The sequence below is a fragment of the Vidua macroura genome, chromosome 17, assembly GCF_024509145.1.
Source record: "Vidua macroura isolate BioBank_ID:100142 chromosome 17, ASM2450914v1, whole genome shotgun sequence".
Classification (NCBI taxonomy): Eukaryota; Metazoa; Chordata; class Aves; order Passeriformes; family Viduidae; genus Vidua; species Vidua macroura.
In genome coordinates this window covers 6,180,028-6,203,445 of record NC_071587.1, presented here as the reverse complement: position 1 = coordinate 6,203,445, position 23,418 = coordinate 6,180,028, and the positions used below count along the sequence as shown (strand labels likewise).

At 41.5% G+C, this 23,418-nt stretch overlaps 1 protein-coding gene across 2 annotated transcripts in view; it reads left to right on the top strand.

Annotated features, from left to right (window-relative positions):
• STK4 (serine/threonine kinase 4) overlaps nucleotides 1–23,418 on the top strand; it is a 45,748-nt gene that overhangs the window by 752 nt on the left and 21,578 nt on the right. The window contains exons 1-10 of one of the 2 annotated variants that reach the window (XM_053993058.1): nucleotides 1,670–1,721; nucleotides 1,865–1,945; nucleotides 2,820–2,948; nucleotides 4,810–4,924; nucleotides 5,453–5,617; nucleotides 5,883–6,050; nucleotides 6,619–6,756; nucleotides 7,434–7,562; nucleotides 9,861–10,047; nucleotides 22,183–22,340. In XM_053993058.1, coding sequence (XP_053849033.1) covers nucleotides 1,693–1,721; nucleotides 1,865–1,945; nucleotides 2,820–2,948; nucleotides 4,810–4,924; nucleotides 5,453–5,617; nucleotides 5,883–6,050; nucleotides 6,619–6,756; nucleotides 7,434–7,562; nucleotides 9,861–10,047; nucleotides 22,183–22,340 — 1,299 coding nt within the window. In that variant the 5' untranslated portion in view covers nucleotides 1,670–1,692. Of the gene's footprint in view, nucleotides 1–1,669; nucleotides 1,722–1,864; nucleotides 1,946–2,819; nucleotides 2,949–4,809; nucleotides 4,925–5,452; nucleotides 5,618–5,882; nucleotides 6,051–6,618; nucleotides 6,757–7,433; nucleotides 7,563–9,860; nucleotides 10,048–22,182; nucleotides 22,341–23,418 lie in introns of those variants that run through there. The other variant, XM_053993057.1, reaches the window with a different exon arrangement.

The following is a 23,418-nucleotide window of genomic DNA, read 5'->3' as shown; positions in this document are numbered from 1 at the left end:
GGTCCCCAGTGGCACTGGCCCGTTTGGTTAAACAGTGATGTATATTCTGTTAAAAAACAAAACAGGCTTCGTTTTGGTCTATAATTGCTTATGCCGGCGTTTACAGGGCAGGTGTTAAGATTAGATCTGAATAATAACAGAGGTGAGATTGGGTTTGTGTTGCTGTTGCACCTGTGTGGTATAAACATGCAGGAGAACGGCAGAGCGTGTCAGACGGCAGTGAGTGCACTCGATGGAGCAGGACAACGCAAAGTAATTGGGCTCTGGTCTGTAGCAGAAATTAGGCTGTTTGCTGCAAGCGCAGTCGTTGTCTGGTTATTGTGTTTGGTATATGAAAAGTCTTTTTTTTTTTCTTTTTATGCTAGTAGAATTTCGGCCTCAAACAAGAAGGGTCTGCCTCTTGCGTCACCACATTTTGGGCTCCTTGGAAATGGTGGCTTATGTGTTTTCTGGTGCATGTATTACTTGCTTTTCCCCTTTTCCCACACCTTCTTCCCTGTCCATTTTCACAGGGACAAGTAAATTCTGTTTAATGCTTATCTGAGCAGGGAAGCTAGCAGCTACTTTCAGTATTTCACCACTTCCTGAGTCTGCTTCTATATAATGTTTCCTCTGCTTCAGGAAGCCATTGTATGTGCTCCATGCGTGAGCTGCTCCTCCCGTGTGGCTTTTGTGCATAAACATAATAGCCAGGGATCAATGAATGGTTTTTCGTTCTATTTCTGAAGAAATTGGGTTAAAAAGTTATATATTTAGTACAAAAATTAGTATTCCTGTAACTGGAGTCCTGATCTTTAGCAGCAGCTGTAAGAGCTTTCAGGAGTGATTTGCAGTTGCAGGCAACCACGCGTGTTTTACTTTAAACACCAGTCAGTGCTAAAAACTCTGAGAATCTTTTAAGTTTTTGTGTTTAAAATACTTGAATGAGCTGGTTTAGGGAGTTTTGAGGGGGTTTTGTTGGCTATTTTTTCTGTTTTTGTTTATTGTTGTTTCAGATTTTATTTTAGTTTGTGTGAAAATGAAAGAGCACTTGTTTGTGGGCTGTTGGATACTCTTACCACTGACAATAAAATACTGTTTTCAGACCTTTCTGTTATGTAGTCCGTAGCTGTTTCAGGAGGTTTGATGAACAGCTCTCCAGTGTAGACTCAAACACATATGATTGAGCTTCTTGTTGCTTTGTGTACGGTATCTCCCTAAAAGCTGTACTAGGGGAAAGGGGGGCCACGTGAAGAATCACAGCATATGGCAGGTTCTTATTCCTAGAAATTATTTTAGCTGACTCTTATTAGCAATACTTTAAGAGAGATGGCATTAAGATCCTGAGAGTCATATACAGATCCTTTTTCCTGATAGACTCTTCCTAGTAAATGTCCAGGTCCATGAAGTTAAGATCTGAAGTTTTGATGTTAAAAATGTACAGGTGAGAGTAGTACTGCCTCCTGCCTCCCAACAAATGTATTCCACACCTACTGTAATCATCAAGGAAGATGATGTTCCCTTTTTTTGGTAGGTATCCTTCCATTCCACATATTGAAATTCAGCAGATATGTTCAATGGTTTCAAGACTGTGCCATGCTGAGATGTGACCACCAGCATATAGATCCTGAAACTGATTTCTGCCAAGAGGAGCTGTAGATTTGTGTGCCTGCATTCTATTCTTTGTAATTCCCAGCCCTTTTTGGCTATTGGATGCTAATAATATTCAGTCTCTTCATCAGGTGAAATAAACTTACTTCATAATCAATTTACTTCATGCCAAACTTTTTGTATGTTTAAGTGGTGCTATTTATTCTTCTGTTTCAGCAGGGCCCAAACTGCCATAAAATTAAATGTAATAATTTCTCTCTTCTTACCCATACAGGCAGCTGAAGAAGTTAGACGAAGACAGTTTAACCAAACAACCTGAAGAAGTATTTGATGTCCTGGAGAAGCTTGGAGAAGGGTATGTGTTGTGTTCCAGTGGGCTCAGTGTACATTTTTCTAGGAAAACACACCTGTGTAATGGAGGTGTGTTCAGTAGACTCTGATGTTTCACTTTTGTCATGGTCCTGTTTCTGAAAGGTAGTTACTGACATAGTGGCATTGTTTGGTTAATAACAGAATAAAGAATTTGTTTCCCAAGAATGCAATAGCTTAATCCAAATAGTAGGTTATGGGTCAGCAGTAGGGAGTTTAAAAGTTCATGAAAAATCCCAGCCTGGAGTTGGTAGAGCTCTGTGGGAACTCGAGAGATTTTGTAGTTCATCCCTGGTACCTCTTGAGGGGGATCTGCCTGGTGGAAGTGAACTGGTGATGCTGTGCCCTTTGGTGAGGCAGAGCAGCATGGGAACACTCCTGCAGTGCTGTGTTCACTGCCTTAAGCAGTTTGAAAAGACTGAGTTGTAAATCTGCCTGGCTGCTGTAAGTAAAGAAGCTGGAAATAAGAGTGGTAGTATCTGACAGGAGCAAGCAAACCTCTCTGACCAGAGCTGTAGTTCTTACTGATGCTCAGCTTGTACTCTCTGCTGGAAAAAAAGAAATGTTAGTTGTTGAATTTGTGTGAAAGGCCATTCCAAAGCCATGGTCAGTGTAATGGTGGTGTGCCCTTCCCTCACTGCCTCAGTGTGCTGACTTATTTGTATTACAGTGTTTAGAAGTTAGTGGGCTGATTATTAATATTAAAATACAAAATATTTTTAATAAAAGGATAGTTAATAATTTACCTGATGATTACACTCACAAAAAGCAAAACCATAACATTTGCATTTTTAAAATATTATGTATTATATATTTAAAATATACTGTATTCAGTATTTGTTTAATGTTTTGTTTTCTAGTTCTTATGGCAGTGTGTTCAAAGCCATCCATAAAGAAACGGGTCAAGTTGTTGCAATTAAACAAGTTCCTGTGGAATCTGACTTGCAAGAAATCATCAAGGAAATATCCATAATGCAACAGTGTGACAGGTAAGTGTGTGCTGCAAAACCCTTTATTGGGATGCAAGGAAAAGCATCACCCATGACCCACCATTTAATGAAATAAGAGCCATGACGTTGCCTTAAATGTTTTTTAAAAGGCTGGACTTGTACAGTCAAGTTACCTCGTATCAACTGAGTGACCTTAGCTGGCCATTTGGGTAGTGCACAGGTAAGGCAGCAGAAGTGGAGCTTGCAGCAGGAGAGAGCACTGAGCTGAGTGGAGTAACCCTGCGCTTGCTGCCAGCCGAGAGCCAGCCCTGTGAGCAGTCGCTGCCTCCTGCCTGGGCACCGTCACTTCTTGGGCAGTGGGAACTTGATTGTGAGCTGAACAGCAGCTGCCGTGCCCACAGGGCTGGTGGCTTCCCAGCAAGGCATAGGAAGCTGTCAGCAGGAGGTTTTTTGTTTCTTTTTGGAAGGGCACGTGGATGAGAGCCGCTAACGCATGACTGCTCTTGCATGTGCGCAACCTCCGTGCTGTCACCTGCTCGTGTGGCAGGACTGTCCTTCCTGGTCCTGTCCTGCCTCTGCAGGCTCTGCTGCAGCACAAGCTGGCTGCTGATCTGAGCTCCCCCAGAACAACCTGCTGGCAGCTCTGTGGGCTGATGGTCGTTGTTCCCCTTTGTGCGTGTTTTTATAGGAAGAGATGCTGCAGTGACTTAGCCAGTGAAGAGCTTGTGGGTAGGGAAGACCCTCTCAAAGTCCAAGGCTGAAGGTTTAAAATACACTAATTTCTTCTGGTGTTATGAATCTGGCCTTAGGAAACACTACTTTGAAGGACTTCCTGCATGGAAAGCCATTTAAAATAAATTATATGAGCAGTATAAAACTGTGGTCCCAGTCACTTACTCTATTGCATTCCACTCTCACTGTAGTTAAATGATGACTTAGGGGCAGGCAGCAGAGTGTGCCTTGAAAAGAAATTGTTCCTGAACAATTTTACTGTGTAACTTGAAATGCATTACTACTTTCTCTTAAATTAAATATTAGTATTGTAAGGCCTGAAGTGAGACCTTAGAGATGTGAACGGCAGAGGGAGTGAATCACTGCAGCATCACATTTTCTGTGCAAGCCTTAAGGGACACTGTGCAGTGTGACTGACTTACTAGTTTTAAAGCTTTTTCATTAGAAAATGTTCAGCAGAGAATAGATTAAACATGCTTTTATTCCTTAGCTCCATTCCCAGCAAATCAGGGACAGTCTTTCTGTTAGTTTCTGCTTTACCTTTTCCAGAGGACACATGGTTTTTCTGAGCAGTGTACTTTACTAGGTTGTTTGCTATTTGGGCAGCCAGATTGCTGACTGAGACAGAGTCTTAGGTTGTGCCTAAAATATATCCTGGACTAAATCAAAGAGACAAGTAGGTTCTCGTGGTAGTGGGGGAACATTTGTCTTAATGAGCATGATAGCTATTTTCCAGCAAATTGTGGGCTTTATTTAATGCTTCTGTTTTTTACAAATGTTCTGTAGTACCTTTACCAGGGGCTGCTGTGGCCTGTTTCCCATTCCTTGTCCTGCCCCAGCAGTGACCCTGCTGTAACCTGGTTCAGGGAGCTGAACCAGACCCAGGGCTGATCGCTCCTTGTTCCCGTGGGATTTGTTGGACAGTTTAGCTCCCTGGAGTGACTTACTGGCAGGTCATATGAGCCCTGCTGTGGGAACAGGCTTGGCAGGACTGGGGAGCCCTGTGCAGAATTCAGGGTGTTCTGGAATACTTCTCATCTGGGTTTCTCAGTGGCACTTTGGCACTGAGTTTCTAAAAGGTACTGAGGGTCTCTGCAGTGTATTGTGCTTATTCAGTGATGCTGGCTACTGGTGTTTGACCCTTTGTTTTGTCCTTCTTTTTTCCTAGTCCTCATGTGGTGAAATACTACGGCAGCTATTTTAAGAACACAGACCTGTGGATAGTCATGGAATACTGTGGTGCTGGATCTGTGTCTGACATTATTCGGTTACGAAATAAAACTGTACGTCCTTTCTCCTTTGAGTGCAGGGGTGGGAATATGGGTGTCCAGCAGCTCAAGGAAGCTGAGTAGTTAGGGCATAATTCTCAGTGTTCAGTGCCTGACACAACCATTGGCCATAATTTGAGATGCAGGTCCTTTGTTACTCTGAAAACGAGAAAACTGTTTGAGTTTTGGTTTTCTGGACAATTTAATTGGTGGAGCAGGTTTTGGTGTGTTGGCTTTCCTAAAAACCCAGATTGATTCCAAGTAAGACCCTACTTTGCCTTACTTTGGTTATTTCAGGATAAGAATTGCTAGCTGAGAAAAGGTTATGGCATATGAAACATGGTAGTGTGTTTATGTATGCTGGTTGTGATCTAATTCTGCTACATAACGCTGTAAGTCACTAACTAATTCCCCATTGGTATGGCAACCTTTAGTGAAGGCAATTTAGGGGCAATTAGTGAATCTCAGTAAAATGCAGACCAAATCACGATAGTGCTGTGTCTCAGCCACTGGTATGTTGGCAGTAACTCTTCCCTTCTTCAGCTCACAGAGGAGGAAATTGCTACAATAGTGCAATCGACTCTGAAAGGACTCGAGTACCTGCATTTTATGAGGAAAATACACAGGGACATCAAAGCTGGAAATATATTGCTAAATACAGAGGGACATGCTAAACTTGCTGATTTTGGAGTGGCAGGACAACTTACAGTAAGTAAAACCAGGGTGGCTGTGTACATTTCAGTTTATCTTTTAAATCTATGTGTGTGATGGGATTGTGGAGCTGGACAAATTGCTCATGGCTGGTTTTTAGCACTTTGCATCAACATGAGATGCTAAACCAGCAGCAGATTAGAGCAGATCTTCCTCTGTGGAAGCTCTTACAACTAAGTAATGTCAGTCATTAATAATCATTAATGACTGTTTGTGGCTAATACAGTTGCCATTGTCTGGATCTTCATCCTTTTCTCCTCAGGACACCATGGCAAAGCGGAACACAGTCATAGGGACCCCATTTTGGATGGCTCCAGAAGTGATTCAGGAAATTGGGTATAATTGTGTGGCAGACATCTGGTCCCTGGGAATCACTGCAATAGAAATGGCTGAAGGAAAGCCACCATATGCAGATATTCATCCCATGAGGGTAAGGACTGTGGCCTTAAATGTATTGCTGTTTGGAAAAGGTTTGATATCATAGCTGGCTGAATCCTATATCAGCATGCAATCTTGCTTTTAATGTATAGAACAAGTTGTTTTCTGTCAGTTCTTTGTACTGTTGATTAAATGAAAAACAAGTCTTTGTCAAGAAGAGTCTGCATGGGAATAAAAAAAAATCACAATCCTCTTCTGTTAAGACATAGCTGGTGCTCGGTGTTGGACATGAAGGATATTTTCAGCTGGATTATCCAAATAATTTTTTTGATTTTTTTTTTAAATGCAAGCACAAATTTTAGAGACTGAAAAATGTCAGAGTCACACTTTTGGGGCACATAATGGCTCAGCCAGGTGTGAGCACCTAGTGAGAAAAGTCTGTTTTCCTGCTACGTGATCCCTGTGAGCAGATTTGTGTGTAATATTGGCACAAACTCCTCAGAGGCAGCACCTTGAAAAGTCCACTGTTCTTTAGTACCAGCATGTGTTTGGGTGTGTTTATGTTGAATTGTTGGTTTTAAGCTTGGTTGTGGAAATCTGAAATATTCTTCTGCTTTCAGGCAATTTTCATGATTCCTACCAATCCACCTCCAACATTCCGGAAACCGGAGCTGTGGTCGGACAATTTTACAGACTTTGTGAAGCAGTGTCTTGTGAAGAGCCCGGAGCAGAGAGCCACTGCAACACAGCTGCTGCAGGTCTGCCTTTTCTTGGGAGAACATAAGCTCTGGGGGAGGCTTGCCCAGGGTAGGCTGTGCTTTGTGGCTCTTGAGATGTTGGTTTCGTTTCTTGCTGCTCCTGCTCACTACAGATTTTACTATTTAGTAACTCATTTTAAAAAGCTCACACTCAACTTCAACTTCTCAGTTCTTCTCTGAGAACCAGTCTGACTTCAACTTCCTTTGTCTTCTCTGCATTGTTTCTGTTGTTTTGACTTTCAGAGTTTGTTGTTGGTTTGCTGGTTTTGTTTGGTTTGGATTTGCTGTTTTTCTTTTAAATTCCCACCAACACTGCCAAGAAACTGTCTCTTAAAACACAAAACAGGGCAGGCTAAGTGAAAGTGGTTGCTCAGAATGTTCCAGGCATGGTAATGGTCTGTGTAATTGGTTCTTGACAGCTAAGTTAAGGAAAGAAGTAAGTAGAGCTGTGGGTGGTGAATGAGCCCAAGGTCTCACATCATTTGAGCCCTTGGAGCTTGGTCTTGTTTGGAGGGTGGAAGGTCTCCCTCCTGTGCCAAACAGAAGAACTGGATCTTTATTTTAGTAATGTTTCGAGTTAAACCTTAATTTGATTTGAAGTAGGCCATAGTAACAGTGTTTTACTGTTCTGTCCTGCTTTGGATGCAGTGCTTATTTGTTTTTAAAATATTTCTCAGCATCCATTTGTTAAAAGTGCCAAAGGAGTATCAATTCTGCGGGACCTGATTAATGAAGCAATGGACATCAAGCTGAAACGCCAAGAGGCACAACAGCGTGAACTCGATCAAGAGGATGAAGAAAATTCAGTGAGTATTTAATAGCAGCAGTGTGCAAAGTCCAAACTCTTGCTCCTTTCATAAGACTTAACTGCTTCAGGTTTTGTTTTTGCAATATTTTGTCCAATTGCCAGTGGATTTGACTTAGTGCTGGAGTTTTCTACTCTATGACTGTGTAACCTGATGCTTGGTCCCTGCTCAAGCTGTGTTTGAGTGGGATAGGCAGCATGTGTGGGGCACTGTTCACCTTGTAGTGTAGCTTTAGCTGGGCTACAAAGTGCTGTATGCAGAAGACTTGGTTCATTTTTCCAGTTGGATTATATTATTTATGCAGTAGTGAGAATGTTTTCATTGTAGATTCAGGTCTTAGACTGCTCTCCTTGTATAGAATAATAATATCATCTCTGATGCACTGTGATATAAGTCTGTTGTGTTGTTTTACTATTGTGCTTCAGAACATCCCTTATAGAAACTTTCTTCTACACAAGAGCAACCGACAGAAGCCTGAGGTGAGGGCATGGGAAGTGTTCAGGGCTTGCTGTGAATTTCAGTTTGGCTCTGTGTTTCAGTGGTTACAGCATGTCAATTTGGGAAGCATGTTGAAAGCTGGCTTTTGAGCCTCTGCCTGCTTCAGCCTGAGTAAATGAAATGGGCAACACAAGGCATTGTATGCCAGCCCTGCTCAGGGGTGACACTTGAGCAGCATGGTCCACGGTATCTGTGCTGAACACATTGTGCATCTGGTTTTGCAGTCTAGGACTGGATATTTATTCAGTGTGGAAGTTACTTTATTGGTCATGATGTCAATTCTACGAGTACTGTCCCTACCCTGAGTTTTGTCTTTGCTGTCCCTTCTTCATTTCTGACTGATCTGGGGTCACAGTGCTGAGAGGTGGTGTCTGTGTGGTGGAGTTGAGTCCTCTCTGTTGGTGTGTGTGTTTTCCTGAAGCTTCTCTACTCCGTGTCTGCTAGCAGAAAAGCTTCCCAAACACCTCCCAAGTGATGTGAAAACTTCTGATGTAGTCCTTTGTTAAATGATGTGTAGCTAACAAATTTATTACTTCCTCTCACCCACTCAACTCCACACAAAATTAATTCTCCTCTATTAACGTCTTGTGTAGTTTTCTCCTCTCTTGCTATTGGTTTTGAGGTTGGGAAGTAAATTTTATAGATGCTCTTGACACAGCAGGTAAAATGCTGGGAGCACCAGAATGTGGAGAGGTGACTTCTCTCTTCCCATGACATTGAGATGGAGTATTACAGCTTGATGTGCAACACCTGTGTGTTTTCCTTCTAACACTAACACAGATCAGTAAGGCCACGGTCACATAAAGACTGTGAACTTCATCCTGAGAACAAAACACGAGCATCTCATCTAAGGTGAGATGCCTAGAAACTCTGCTGTAAGCCTGGAAAGGGAATTCTGTTCATGCAGTTGCATAGCTGGTCCACATTTTGAAGAAACCAAATGGATTGTGAAAATCTTAACCCAGTTCTTCATGAAGTCCTAGTCACAATACACACTTAGTGAAGCACAGACCACCTGATGAAACTGCCACCTTTGGCTAACATAACTCTGCCAGGAAGTTGTTCTGCCAGAATTGCTTTGAAGAGGTTGTGTTTTCCTACAGAATCAGTCTCCTTAGCCTTGGCAGCAATAATTCCAACTTTTGTTATTAGTCCCTTTAAGCAAATGGAAAGATAAAAAGTAATTTTCATTGAAAAAAGTTACTGAATTTTGATAATATGTTCGAATCCTTTTTAAAGTTTTGCAAATGTAGTTAATTTTTTTTTCAGTGCTCCTGAACTTTATAATGAGTAAAACTACCTAAATGTTAGAAATAGAAAAAGAACAGGATGAGGGGCTTTTCTTTCCATGTGTCTGCCACGTACTCTCCAGACTTAGGCCTGGTGCTGTCAAGTAACTGGTGACCCCTCAGTGAGCTGTACCACTGGAGACAGTGGGTTAGGGTCAGCTCTCAGAACTGCCTGCATGAATAGAAACACTAATGATTGATTGAGTGTTCTGATCTGCTCTTACAGACACTTCACCAGCTCAGAAATGAGATACAACTTGCACTGAGAAGTTTCTGCTGATTATTTATCTGTTCTCTTACTTACCATGCTGGCAGAAAAGTGTTCATTAGTTTTCATTACCTGTTTGGAGATGACAGGGAGAGAACAAAGTGCACAAACCAAACATCGTTTCCGTGTGTGTCTGTAAAAACCTCTGAATTACTGTGACTTGCCAGTGTCCTTAAATACAATCATTCTTCATGGCACTTCACCACCATCAGTAAAATCTCTGTTTGTGGCATGTTTGAACAGGAGGAGGATGAGACGGATTCGGGTACCATGGTGAGGGCGAGTGGAGATGAAACTGGCACAATCAGAGCTGTGAGCACCATGAGTGATGGAGCCAACACCATGATAGAACACGATGGCACCCTGGAGTCCCAGCTGGGCACAATGGTCATCAACACCGAGGAGGAAGAGGAGGAGGGCACCATGAAAAGTAAGGAAACATCTCTGACTTCTAGAATATTACTTAAAGCTTCATGTGGGCTGTGATATGTATTCTCAACCTGCTTTGATATTTTTGGTAGATTATTGTGTCTTTTGGTTGTAGGCAGCCAAAACACTTAGGTCAGTGCCCTCTGAAGAAGCCTTTCTAGGTCCAAGTTTCAAGCCATGCTTTGTATGCTGAAGTGCACAATTTCCACAAGCTTTTGTATAATCAAGTAAGATCTGATTCTAGCTAGTAATTTGGGATGTTTTTTTTGTCAGTTCTATATTGCTGGTTTTGTATTTTTCACAGAATGTACAGGGGGACTCTAACAAGGGGTTAATCACAAAATGTGTGTTGCTTTAGATGATGATGTGGCTGTAACCTGGCCTCTGAAAGCAGTTAAGTCTGTTTTAGGAGTGTTGCATTCAGTGAAGAGACAGATTTATGAAATGACAAATATCATCATGGCAGGACACACAGTGGGAGGGGTTGGCATCTCTCTGGAGTGGTGTGCTGCTTTAGTGTTCCTGCAGTCACTGAGGACAGCCCAGTGAGCTGTGTTGCTGTTTCAGACACTCGAGTTGAAATCCATGCTGCCCTAAAACAGGAGAGCTTACTAAAGCCACAAGCCTTGTCAGAGGATGTAAGATTTAAAATTATGTGACTTGATAGTCTGTGGAAGACCTTACAGCTTGAGCTGGAAAAGGGTTGAAAATGATTCTTTGATTAAAGAAATGGCAGGGAGAGCCTTCCCAGAAAAGCATGACTACAAGAAAAGGAATCTTTTCTGAATTATGGATTCTCATAGAAATCCATTCCCACTGGTTTGTTAACCTCCCATCCTGAGGCAGAGGTAGTCAGGGATGACTCAACTGGCCAGCCTGGATGCTTGTTTGCTCAAGGACTGGAGAAAGTGCTGACTGAGGGCTTAGCTGTACTCAAGTATGATCATCACATGCAAGGCTTGTTCTTTTGGCTCTGGCACTGCTTCCAAAGACTTCCTTGGCCATCTGATATTGAGCCTTTAGCTGTTCTTCACAGGAGTTTGGAAAAATCCTTTCCTCAGGAATTTCTGTGCTGAAAGCTTCTTTTCTGTCAGGGCCCTTTGAAGTTGGTGAAACAATGCTGGGTTTGAGAGGGAGATTTCAGCAGAATCCCTTTAAAGATTTTTCCAAATTTTGATAAACATGATTCAGCACATTAAAAGCCAGAGGTGTCAGTCCATGTAGCAGCTTGGGGCAGCAAAGACAGTGGTGTGGTGGAACAAGGTTGGTCTAGCAAGGAGATGGATGGAGGCTTAGAGCAGCAAAAATCTCATCCAAAGAAAGGGACATTTCAGCAGTACTAAATAAACCTGGTGAAGCTGCAGTTTCTTTACTAACAGACAGCACTGATAGTTTCTCATCATCAGCATGTATTGTTCCATTTCATGGCTCACAGTATCAGAGGTTTTGCTGTCTGGTGCTCCTGCACTGCCAGCACTGTGTAAGTGAAGCACCTCTAGAGTTTTATCTTCAGTGTTTGACATGTGCTTATCTTCTCGGTATCTTTTTAATGCTGCAGTGCTTGTAACTCAAAAGCACCTAGTGCTGTGTGTGGTGTTCAGAGGCTCGAGGGGATGCCTTTGATAGTATCTCTTTAGCAAGGACATGCTCAGGTTTTGAGCAGTGATGCAGCGATGCCTTTTCCACAGGGCAGCCTCTACCCTCAAGAGGGAGCTCCACAACAAGCTCTGACACCTCCAGAGCTCCGTGACTGGAAAGTGGAGTTTTTATTTTAAACCCTCCTTAGACTTCAGGCTCCTTGTAAACTCCCTGCTCCTCAGCTGCTGCTTGCAGGGTGTTCACAGCCAGGTGTGTGGCAGAGGTGCTGCAGCAGCTCTGGAGGCGTTTGGAGGTCCTGGAGGTGGTGGCTGGCACAGGGACCACTTCCATGCCCGTGCTTCACACAGTGATGCCTAGTGAGCCTTCTCTGCTGCAGGTTATTCTGCATTTTGCTTGCTTGTAGCTTCATTCCAGCAAATCTGATGTTAATGAGAATGATAACCTTATCTTTACACCCTTTTCTCCTCCATTGGTGGTGTAACTCTGAAATGCTGGCTGCTGCACGGAGCAGTTCTCAGTTTGTTTTGGGGTTGCAAGGCAGTGTCTCTGAGCAGCTTGCCCTTTGTGAGAATTCCCTGCAGCTCCATTTTTCAGCTTGCCATTTACATATTCATAACATTCAGTTAAATGCATTTAGCCCTAAAGCTCATCAGCCTGCTGCAGAACCCTCTGGAGAAAGTGCTTTTTTGTAATCTTACATATAAATATAATAATGCTGTTTGAGAACAACTGACTTTAAGGAGCTTCATTGAATCATATTTTTAAAGACACCTATATTTTTTTTTGGCAGTTTGTCTTATGACTCACAATAGAACCTATTTTTAAGTCAATAAAAATCTTCTGGTTTGTTTTTTTTACATGGCATTATAGCTTCCCTGGGTGTCCTGCAGGTTTCTGAAGTTGTGTTCTAGCCCTTCTTTCTAATTAAAAAAAATAAATCTGTGTCTTAACTAGTTTTTTTGTTTGGTTGTATTTCTTTTTAATGTAAAAAGTGTGTAAAGTGTTGTATTTCAGTGTTTTATAGATAGGATTGTCTTAGAAATCTCTAACAAACAACTTCCAATAGCCTTGAAAGTGCAAACAACTTTCAGTAGACTTGAAAGTGGTTCTTGCATAAATCAGTTTGTGACTTCTTAGCTCATAGGAATATTAAATTCCAGTATTTTATATTGTAGGGGAAGTTTTGTTTTGCAGTCAATTGAGCTGTAATTGTGTTTGTTTAAATTCTTTCATTTGCTTGGCTTTATTCTGGGCACTCAATATAAATAGTCAGGCATGATTTAAAATGTCACTGTGCCATTCAGTTACACATTCTGAAAGCACTCAAGTGATTGCCTGAGACTGCAGATCCTAAATTGTGCTGCAACACATTTTACTTCTAAATCGATTGCTGAAAGATTTCTTATGGATTGCAGTTAAACTATTCCAGGAAAACTGGAGAGCTATAGACGAGCAATGATTTCTAATAGCAGACATTTCCATTGTGCTTGAGAGCTGGAATAACTTCTGAGCTGTTAATATGTCTGGAAATGTCCTTTTTAAATTTTTCTATGAGAGAATATATAGTGCTAGTAAACACTGAAGCATTTTTTACTCTTTATGCTTTTACTCTTCCTTTTTCTGCTTTACTTGCTGTACTTGTTTAGATACTGGAATCTTGGCATGAATTTGTCCCTTTGATTTAAAGAGTGGAACGTAATTTTATAATAATGCTGACTTCCTTGAACACTGCAATACGATCAGATCCAAGTGAAATTGGATCTAGTTTGTCTAGTACTACCCTATTTTCTCTGTTAAAGTACATCTTGCTTGTTTAAGCATGAAATAATTGGTGAATTATATTGGAGAATGCAGAACTGCCAGCAGTAGTGTGAGTTGGGCTGTCTGGTGTTTGGGTTGAGATGAATGAGGAATCTGGAGAGAGGGTTTGTTGTGGTGTGGGGGTTCTGTTCATGTGGCACACATTCAGTACAGTATCTGCTGCAGAGGTAGACCAGAAGCTTTAATAACACTGTTGTCTCTACCTTGATAATGTAATGTGCTGGTAAAAATTCTTTAGAGTTTGTAAATGCTCAAAAAAAAAGAAAAAAAAAAATAAAATCCAGGCTTCATTCTTACACAGTTTGAGGTGGCTTGGGTTTTGTTTTGCTTTCACCATACCCACACTGCTAAGCATGGTTGTGTCATTTAAAAAAAGTATTTCCCCTTTTGAGGGGGAATTGGGCTTCATTAGCAAATTAAATGAGCTAAGATGCAAACTTGGCAATTTCCTATTTGACAAATGATTCAGAGTAAGCTTGTCATCGTGGTGGCTGTGTGAGACATCCAGTGGGTGACACTTAAACCTAAGCCAGGGAAATGTTTCTGCCAAGACTCAGGAAACGTTTTTTCCCCATGAATTAACCTGAGATTTTTCACATAAAGCAATGACTGTAAAACCTGCAATGTGAGCAGCAGAATGAGAATGGGTGGCAGAAGGATTATGTGATTGCATTAATATTGTAATTGACTAAAGTATTACTGGTGTATAGCTGAGGTAGCCATAGATGATAATGTCATTAGTTGTGCAGAAAAGTGCAGTGGCACGTTATCCAAATTGCTCGTGCAGCTACCATGGAGAATAACTCCACGTCTTGTCAGGATTTACATCATGTGTGCGTCAAAGATACTGGCCAAAGGTTCTTAGTTTGCCTCTGGTTTTCTCCGTGGACAGCAATACCTCTTTGCAGCAGCTTCCCACTACTTAGTGTTATTAATGTCCAGTGGTGCAGTTCTGTGTTTAAAGCAAATTGATCCATTTAGTCATAATTGAACCATAAAACACTCCCAGCATTATAATGCATTTAAATAACATGCTGCTTATACAAACTCCTACATTGATTAAATTGTTCTCGAACTGTAAGAATCATCCTACTGCCACTCTTGGGGTGTGGAGAATACAAATCTGCACAGAGAAATGTTCCTGTTGCCTTCTGACTTTTAATAGCAGCCTTGCTGGCAAGCTTGACATAAGCAGTGGCCAGCAAAATTTGCTTAAGAGTATTAAGCTGCATGAACATGCAGACAGCATTTCTGAGGGATGGGAGGTGTTGTGTGTGCTGGCATTTTGTTGTGATGTTTTTGTTGTGTGTTTTGTTTTTCTTTTTAAACACTGGCCCTAGCAATTGAAATACTGGCTCTGTGCAGGCTGGAGAATGAAGGGAAGTTGATCCAGGATCCGAGGGGATGCTTGTCTACCTTTGGTTGTCCTGCACATTTGACAAAGCTTCATTGCTAAGACAAAGTTAATTATCTGTTTATCTTGTCACAGATACTAAAATTGGAGAAAGGATGTATGTGTTCAACAGAGCTATTTTTGCTGGTTTTAACAGTTTATTATTGAACACTCCTGTATCTAGTAGGGTGGGGGATAGAAAGTAGGGATTTTTTTTTTTTTCTGGACAGAAGAATTTTTCTTGGAGAAGATGGGAGATGTGATTAACAGGGCCCTGAGCACTGTGCAGGAAGCAGTGTGCTTCAGGAGACTCAGCCAAGAGACAGAATAGTAGTAAATTACTTAGCAAGTACATCTCTGTCCCATGCACGTTTGTGCATTTGCACATCCAGGCAAACTGGAGCCTACCTGTCTCTTCTAAGAATAAACTCACTTCCTGGTGGATCAAAATAAATCCTGGAGAAAGCCTTACTCCTAAGCATAAGAATAAGGAAAAGTGTCAACTCTTAAATTCCTTCATTGCAGAAGTTCAAAACCAAATTTGTTTCTACCAGCAGATTTTCAAGCTTCAGTGGAAAAAATTGTTCATTGCAATGTTGTTTTCTGTTCTCTCTAGATAAGCAAATGAGTTTCTGGCTTATGAATAGAAAGGGAGTTAGGAAGTGCTTACTTGGTTCTGTGCCATCTGGGGAGCCTGAGCTGTTACCCACAGGTGCTGGATGTGAAGACTACATCCCTGCTGATGAGGTTGTTTCTCATTAAGATTTATGAGGAGCTGAGCCAGAGGATGCAGAATAGGAAATGTTCACTTCTTTCTGGATGCACCTTCACATCTCGCTGCCTGTCACGTGCCGTGGTTGCTGGACCAAATTAGCAATTCAAGCTAATGAGGTGAAAGACGTGAGGTGGCCACTGAAAATCTGTGATGGAGGAAGAAAGCTGCTCTATATTTATAATCATGTCTGAGATTTAAAGCAGAGGAGATATAAAAGGAGGTAACCTGACCTTAAGCACCTTAAATTACTGTGAGGATTTCCTCCCCTATTTTTGGAAGGGTTCTCACTATAGATGTTACAGCTTTGGGTAAGTGTTGGTGCTCTTCTCCTTAGATGTCTTTCACACCTTATTCATTAAGAGATTTAGGTTGATTTTTATGTCCATTTAGGAGTTTCTTATTAATAGCAGAACCTGTTGGGAGTGTTTTGGTTTGATTTAATTTGAGTTAGGCCATAATTATGGGGAGACTTGTCCTCATAAAGAGATAAAAAGTGTCACATGTTCTGCTTTTAATGCAAGGAAATTTCAGCTCCTCTTGCCATGGGATGAACTTATTAACGATGAAGCAATTTTTGCTAAGGTTCAGTAATTTGACATCTCTCTGCTCTGATGCTTAAAATGACTCAGTCCTCTTCAGACTGTACAAATTATGCTGTCCAGCTGCTGAAGTTCATCTGTGATCTCTAAAAAAATAGCCCAAAGCAAAGAAAACTGCAGTTCCATTTGAAATTTAATATTAATAAAGTGTTGCTTACACATGGCCATCAGGCACTTTTTTGTGCATCCTAAGTAAGTATTTTCAGTCTTAAAGTTACATAATTGAATATAAAGCAGCAGCTTACTGAGACTAGTAAGGACTAAGGCTTAGTAGAGGTTGCAGCCTCTGAATTTTTGTCAAATGCACATACATATACCAAGGATCATGTTTTAGTTGGAAATCACTAATGTAGTAATTGATCATTGTTGCTGATTTATGTCAGCTTCACTGTAAATTAATTTGTAGCATTCTCTCCTGACTATGCCCAGCCATAACTCCAGCTCCAATTTTTGTGGTATAGGGAGGAAATCTGATCATTGTGACTTCAAGAACAGGTATTTGATTATTAACTGTGTAAACTGCCTTGAGTAAAGTGCACACAAAATGTGTTCCTGATGTTATCTTACTCTCCCTCTCATGACAAGCCTTGTAACTCCAGAATATTCACCCCAGGTAGACCTTAGCAATCCCTTTCAAGAGGAAAGAATAATAAAACAAGGATTCTTCTGATGTCAAGTTTGAGTAGAGAAGATTAATTTCAGAGAAAAGGAGAAATTTTCATTTCAGCAAGCTTGTTCACATAGACAGAAGGTCTCTGTAAATCTCCCTTTCTTTTTGAAAGCATCCTTTGAAGCTTGTAAGCTTCTGAAAATTTTCAATTGTGAGAGCTAATTTGGCAAAATCAATGAAATGAGTCTTGATTTCTGGGGTGAGATGATAGCAAGTGATCAGGTTTCATGGATATTCTTTACTGCTGGGTATGAAAAGTAAATCTCTTGCTGGTTTGACTGACTGGGCTGTTTCTTCTTTATCATTCTGCTTTCTCTGCAGCATCATATGGAAATGCAAATGACTTGGAGGCTCTCCACACCTGCTTTGTCATCTTTTGCTTCATGTGAGGTGTTTTGTATGCTGCAGTCAGCCCCTAAGACTGACCTGTTCCATTCCCTCAGCTACTCAGACAGGTGACAGTTTTTGGAAAGGAGTGGACTGTTGCTCAGTTTTTTCCTTACAAGTGGCCCTTGCTGTAGCCTGGCAGAGGACAGGATCCGAGTGCTGGCTTCTTGCAGAGCCCTGCCTGTACCTGTCAGTTGTCTTTGGGCTGTTTGTGCTTGGAGAGGGACTGTCCCAGCCTGCACACTGCCACGTGCAGTTGGACATTGCTTTCCAGTGCTGAAGGAGAACACAGAAATTTACAGGGATATTTGTTGTGCACAACTTAGAGCATTCTCTACCTTTGGACCCACTAGTTTCACACCTTTTTCTGTTCTCTGACACAATGGTACTGATGTTTTTATACTTTTTAAGCATGACTTTAAAACCAGCCAACAGCTGTGAGCTTTCTATGGAGGGCTTCTTCTCTTCATAGAATGCAGGCTGAGCTCTGAGCAGCCCTCCCTGCTCTGCACAGCCACTCTGAACCTGCAATTCTGCAGTCAGTTGGACCAGCCCCAGCAGAGCTGTGGTGTTCCATTTGTGTAATTAATACAGCTCCTAAAAGATGACTGCATATCTAAATGATAGACCTTTAATGGCTCCAGGGAGCTCTCATGGCTCATCCTTAGAAGCAACTCTTTAGATTCCAAAATAGATGCACCAGTGAAGCCTTTCTTGTCACCACGGGGTGACCTTCTCATAAAAGGCTCTTCTCTACCACAGTTGTGATCTCACTTTCTGTCAAATGTTCATATTTTAGCCTAACCCTATAAAATTAGGAAGTTAAATGCTTTTTGGCACGGACGCGTTCGGTGCGGTGTCATCTTTCAGCAGCATCTGCTTCTGCAAATAGCAGTGATCGATTTTTGTCTTTGGCTGCCTGTTACCAAAATTTTAAAGATATAGTGGTGTGACTCTTGTGTTGAATTAATAGCAGGTCATCTTTGGAAAGATGACACTGCTGTTAAGTGCTAAGATTGACAAAAAGAAGTTCAGTTGTGCTGGGATGATAATTGATTTGCTGTAATGTCTTTCTGTCTCTGGGAATGTTTCTGTCCATCTTGCTGCATCCACACCCCTACAGAGATCATAGCAGCAACTAAAATTTCAGATATCTTAGATCTGCATCACAGCTATTTCTCCTTTTATATTACCATCTCTTTTCCCCCCATTTTTTTGTCAGCAATCTCTGCTTTATATCAGTTAAAAAACAAAGCAGCACTAAGATGCAGTGTTATATGTTGATGTATGGAAATGTACTAAAATTGATGACTAAATGTACTAAAATTGATGACTAAATGTACTTAAATTGGTGACTAAATGTTGCTTGTGTTTGCAAGGCCTAAGGTGGCTGCAGGGTGAGAGGTGTCTGATGGTGGGTGTGAAGAGCATGTGCCACAAAAGCACTTGGGTGGGCAGGGAGCTCTGGTGCTCATCAGGCTGATTCCCTGTGTGCACTTGTCCCTGGAATGGGACAAGTGCAAAGTCAAATCTGGTTGCTGGAGGCCTTGCAAAGTCACTCCAGTCCCATTCTGTTGCACAACCATCCCTGCTGTGAAACTTCCTTCCTTTTGTTCAGCCCAGCCAAGTTACCCTTTGCAGCAGTTCATTTCCCCCCATCCTCTCACTGGGACAGAGAGGAGATCACACTGAAAGTTCATTGCCCTGCGCTTCAGGAGAGCAGATTTTGGCCTCTTGGTAGAGTATCATGGAATCTTGGTAGAGTATCATGGAATCTTGGTAGAGTATCATGGAATAAAGCCGTGGAGGGAAAAGTGGCCCAAAAAGCTGGCTCATAGCCAAAGCTAACTTCCTCCAAGCTCAGGAGCAATGTATCCTCAAAATGGGGAAGTCAGGCAAAAATGCCATGAAGCCTACATGGATGAACAGGGATCTCCTGGACAAACTCAGCCACAAAAAGGAAGCCTACAGAGAGTGGAAGCAAGGACAGATAGCCTGGGAGAAATACAGAGAGATTGTCCGAGCAGCGAGAGATCAGGTTAGGAAAGCTAAAACCTTGATAGAATTAGATATGGCAGGGACATCAAGGGCAGCAAGAAAATCTTCTATAGGTACATAATTTTCCCTGTTCTTCCTTTTGTCACCAACAGCCCTGAGCTGTGTGGTGCAGTTGACATGCTGGAGGGAAGGGATGGCATCCAGTGGGACCTGGGCACACTGGAGAGGTGGGACTCTGCACATCCCTTCTGCCAAGTGCAAATACTGCAGTCCTTGGTAAAACACAAGATGTGAGGAAATGAGCATGATTATTTTAATCATGGCACCCTGAATTAAGCTCTGTTTTGAGTGAACAGTTTTTAGAAAGGAAATAGACAAGAACTGAATAAGCCAATGTCAGTGGAGTGAAGCATTTGCTTTCACAGTCTCCTCTGCAGCAAACAGTAATCTTCAAAACAGAATACAAACATGATTTAGATTTTCTCCTTTTTTCCCCCTAGGAAGTCTGAATTATTGAGACCCAGGCTGGCTGTCAGTGAGCTGTGTATAGATTAGCCTGGCTAGTTATGAATTCCTCTCTTTCTACAAAATTAGTTGGTGTTAAACATTGCCATGATTGTCCACAATAACTTACCTCCTGCTTCAAGCAGGCTGAGCTGCAGCAGAGTACAAGGGGTGTGTTTACTTCGTTCTAAATAAATGTTTTATCACCCAGCAGTAATTGGATTGTGATTGTATTTCAGTAATTATTCCCAACAGCAAAGCTGTTCTCCACTTTGCAGACGTGTTCCCTACCTGACCTTCACGCTGCTGGTCTGAAGGTGTCTTTCTTGATCTAATTATGCATGATGAGTTTTTTAGTTTTGTTTTTTAAAAAAGAGGAACTACTGCCAGGGGTATAATAATTTGTCTTTGCTCCAGTGCTGCAAACGTATCAGCACTTCATGCTTGAGCTTTTAGCTGGCCCTGGAGAGACAGAATGATGCAGGGCTTTTTCAAAATGCATCATGACATTTAGGGATGTGCAGAACCACACTTATCTCGGTATCACAACCCAAACATCCTGCCAAGATTTCTCATACTTTGTAGAAATTTGTTCCGTATTTAACACGTCTATAAACAAATGATTTCCTAGAGTATCTTGTAGCTGACCAAGGACTTCATCCACTTTTCTGAGGTTCAGAGTCTGCCAGGGAAGTTCTGGATTACTGGGTGGCAATTTTATATGCAAGAATAATATTCTGTGATTAAATCTTAATGAGTTTCCAGAGCAGCTAATATTTTTTCAAGAGGGAAGCGCTGCTGAATGTCCTTAGAGAGGACTGTTTTGTGACAGCCTGCCTTCTGTACAGATTCTTGTGGGAGAGTCTCTGCATTACACAGACCTTGCCAACCCATCACAGGACATCCCCTGTGTGCTTGTTTGAAGCTCTAAACTCTTGATTGGTTGGCTGCCTGGCAGTTTATATTTCTTTCAAACGTATGGCATTCAGCACTGAACTTATTTCTGCAGTCCAGATTTAGGCTGTTCTGATGCCATTTTCTGTTAACTCCAGGTCTGGTCCTGCTTTCTGAACATTGTGGTTTCTGCATCACCTAAAACATATGTTTCAAGTATGAGTAACTTATTCTAGAGAACCTTGTGTTACAGAACAAAACCATTTAGTGGGTTACAGTGCTTGCTGCCATGCTGCTCACAGGTTTTGGTGATTTCATCAGCAGGAGCAGTGCAGTGGCATTGAGCTGTGAGCAGCCTTTAGCTGTGCCTGCAGCTCTCATGGTCCCGTGTTGCAGCCCTGTTAAAGCACGTTTGCTGTGCAAGCCTGCCTCTTAGTTTGGACTGAGGCTCTTAAGGAATTAGCTGTGCTGAAACTCAGGACAGCCCAGTTTAAGTGTGCAGAGCCTGGGCAGCATCTGGTGCTGGACTGGTTGCATACTGAAGAAATCTTCCCTTGGAGATATGCTGGAAGCCTTATAACCTTGACTTGCTGTGAGGTTAAATTTCAGTTTTGGCTTTTTTTTTTTTTTTTTGCTGTCTGTGTAGGGAATTAGCATTTTCATCCTCTGACATTTCATCACTTACTTCCTTATTGTGCTGTCATCACCCTACCAATGAAGCTGCCCTCCCATTTCTTATTACCCCAAGTTTCTTAATTACAGCCTACAATTGAATGGTTAATGTGTATATCTGGCTTGTTTGAGTCTAAGTCTAAGCCTTTCTTCTACTAAGAAAGTTGGTTCAGAAGAACTAAGAAAACTAGGGCAGTAAACTTGAACACCTACTGACTATTTATAAAAAGAAAAAAAAGCCAAGTTTGAAAGCTAAATAAGCCTTTCTACCCAAAAGATATAGAAAAGTTGACCACTTCTACCCAAGGCAAATGTTGTGGTATTTATAAGGTGTTTGTGGTCTTTGAAAGCCTCATTTTTGTCCTGTTCTGTTCACGAATGTAAAGGTGAGTTTCTGCTTGTGAAACAGCACTGTTTATTTTTGAAGCTTGCTTCTTTTGCAGTGCATGGAACCTGGCTGGGATGGAAGAGCCCAGCCTGTCTCGCCAGCAGCTGTTCAGTTCTGGCTTTCAGGGCATGAAGGAAGTTGTTCACCTGGGGTGTGCTGGCAGGGATGGATTGCAGGTCTAGAGGCCAAGGCCTCCAGCACTGTAATCACTTCTGTGCTGGGCTTTCAGCTTTCCTTCCCCACCTTTCTCACTGTGCCCTCAGTTTGATGATGGAAGAGCTGCTGAAAAATAGTATTTTAGCAAATACTTTAGCAGTACTGTGTGATTCAGTGTGTGCTAAAAAAATTAAATTACTTCTGGGTATGATGTAGGGCTGTATAACCGAAACTGTATTTTTCAAAACAACTGGTTTTTTCTTATTTTTAATATTTCCAGGGAGGGATGAAACAATGCAGCCAGCCAGACCATCATTCCTTGAATACTTTGAACAGAAAGAGAAGGAGAATCAAATCAATAGCTTCGGGAAGAATGTTTCTGGCCAGACAAAAAATTCATCTGATTGGAAAGTACCACAGGATGGAGACTACGAATTTGTAAGTCTATACTTTGAAATTCAATCAATGTGACAATCTTTAAGAATTTTAGTCAGCTGCCATGAGATTATTTCTTGTTTTGACAGACTAATGGAAACTTGAGGAGGTTCTAATTGCTAATGCATTTGGATGGGGCATTTTGAAAAACTCGTTTTCTTTATGTATTTCTCAGTAATCATAGCCAGTCATTATCTGTAAACGTTCCTTGTTTAAAAGCAAACAAAGGAACAAAAAAGCCTAAGGACATGAAGGTATAAGCTGTCTTGCTTTACTTCCCCATTATGCATTTAAAATTAAAAAAAATAATTCCAGATGGCAGTTGGAAAATGCAAATCCTCAGTGTCTAGTGTGTGACAAAGAACAGTGTTAGAACTATTGAATTTCCTTGTTTTTCTGAAGCTTTGGCTCTGGATTTTGTTTTATTATACAAACATCAAGCTCGTCTTCATTTCTCATTTCAAATCCTTGTTTTCATTCTTCCTTCCCGAGGCTGACGTGCTCAAAAGTTTCAGGAACTTTTCAGAAGTTCAAAGAAAGACCTATTCATAAATTTGATATAATTTTTTTTGTGTGTGTGTGTGAGGATGTAAAATTTCATGTTTGATTTCAAAAAGGCAGAAGATGCTGAATGTTGTTCCCTCATTTTCCTGCAGTGATCTTTCACTGCGAGCACTTTTTGCTCTGTGTGCCCTTCCAGTGCCTGCTCGTGCTGCCCGTGGCTCAGGTTGTCACTCTGGCAGTAGCTGGAGATATTCACCTCCAAAGTGTGCAAAGCAAATTCCCTCTGCTGTTCACGACTCGAGGAGATGCCTCCCTTCAAGGCTGGAATAGCAGCTGGAGCTTTTCATTCTTTTTCTATAGATTGTATAGATTTACTGCTGTTATTTTGTTGCCTTTGCTCCTGCTTTTCTTATTTTCTTGTTCAGGCTGCAAAGAATTGCTGAGGGGACCTCCTGCATTCCCTCCCTCGTAGCTCTTTGCACTATTATCTTTGTTATTTTTGTTATCTTTGGTCTCAAGGCATAAAGCCACTGCATAAATGTGTTTTGTGCAAAAATAACCCTCAAGCTGCCTGTGT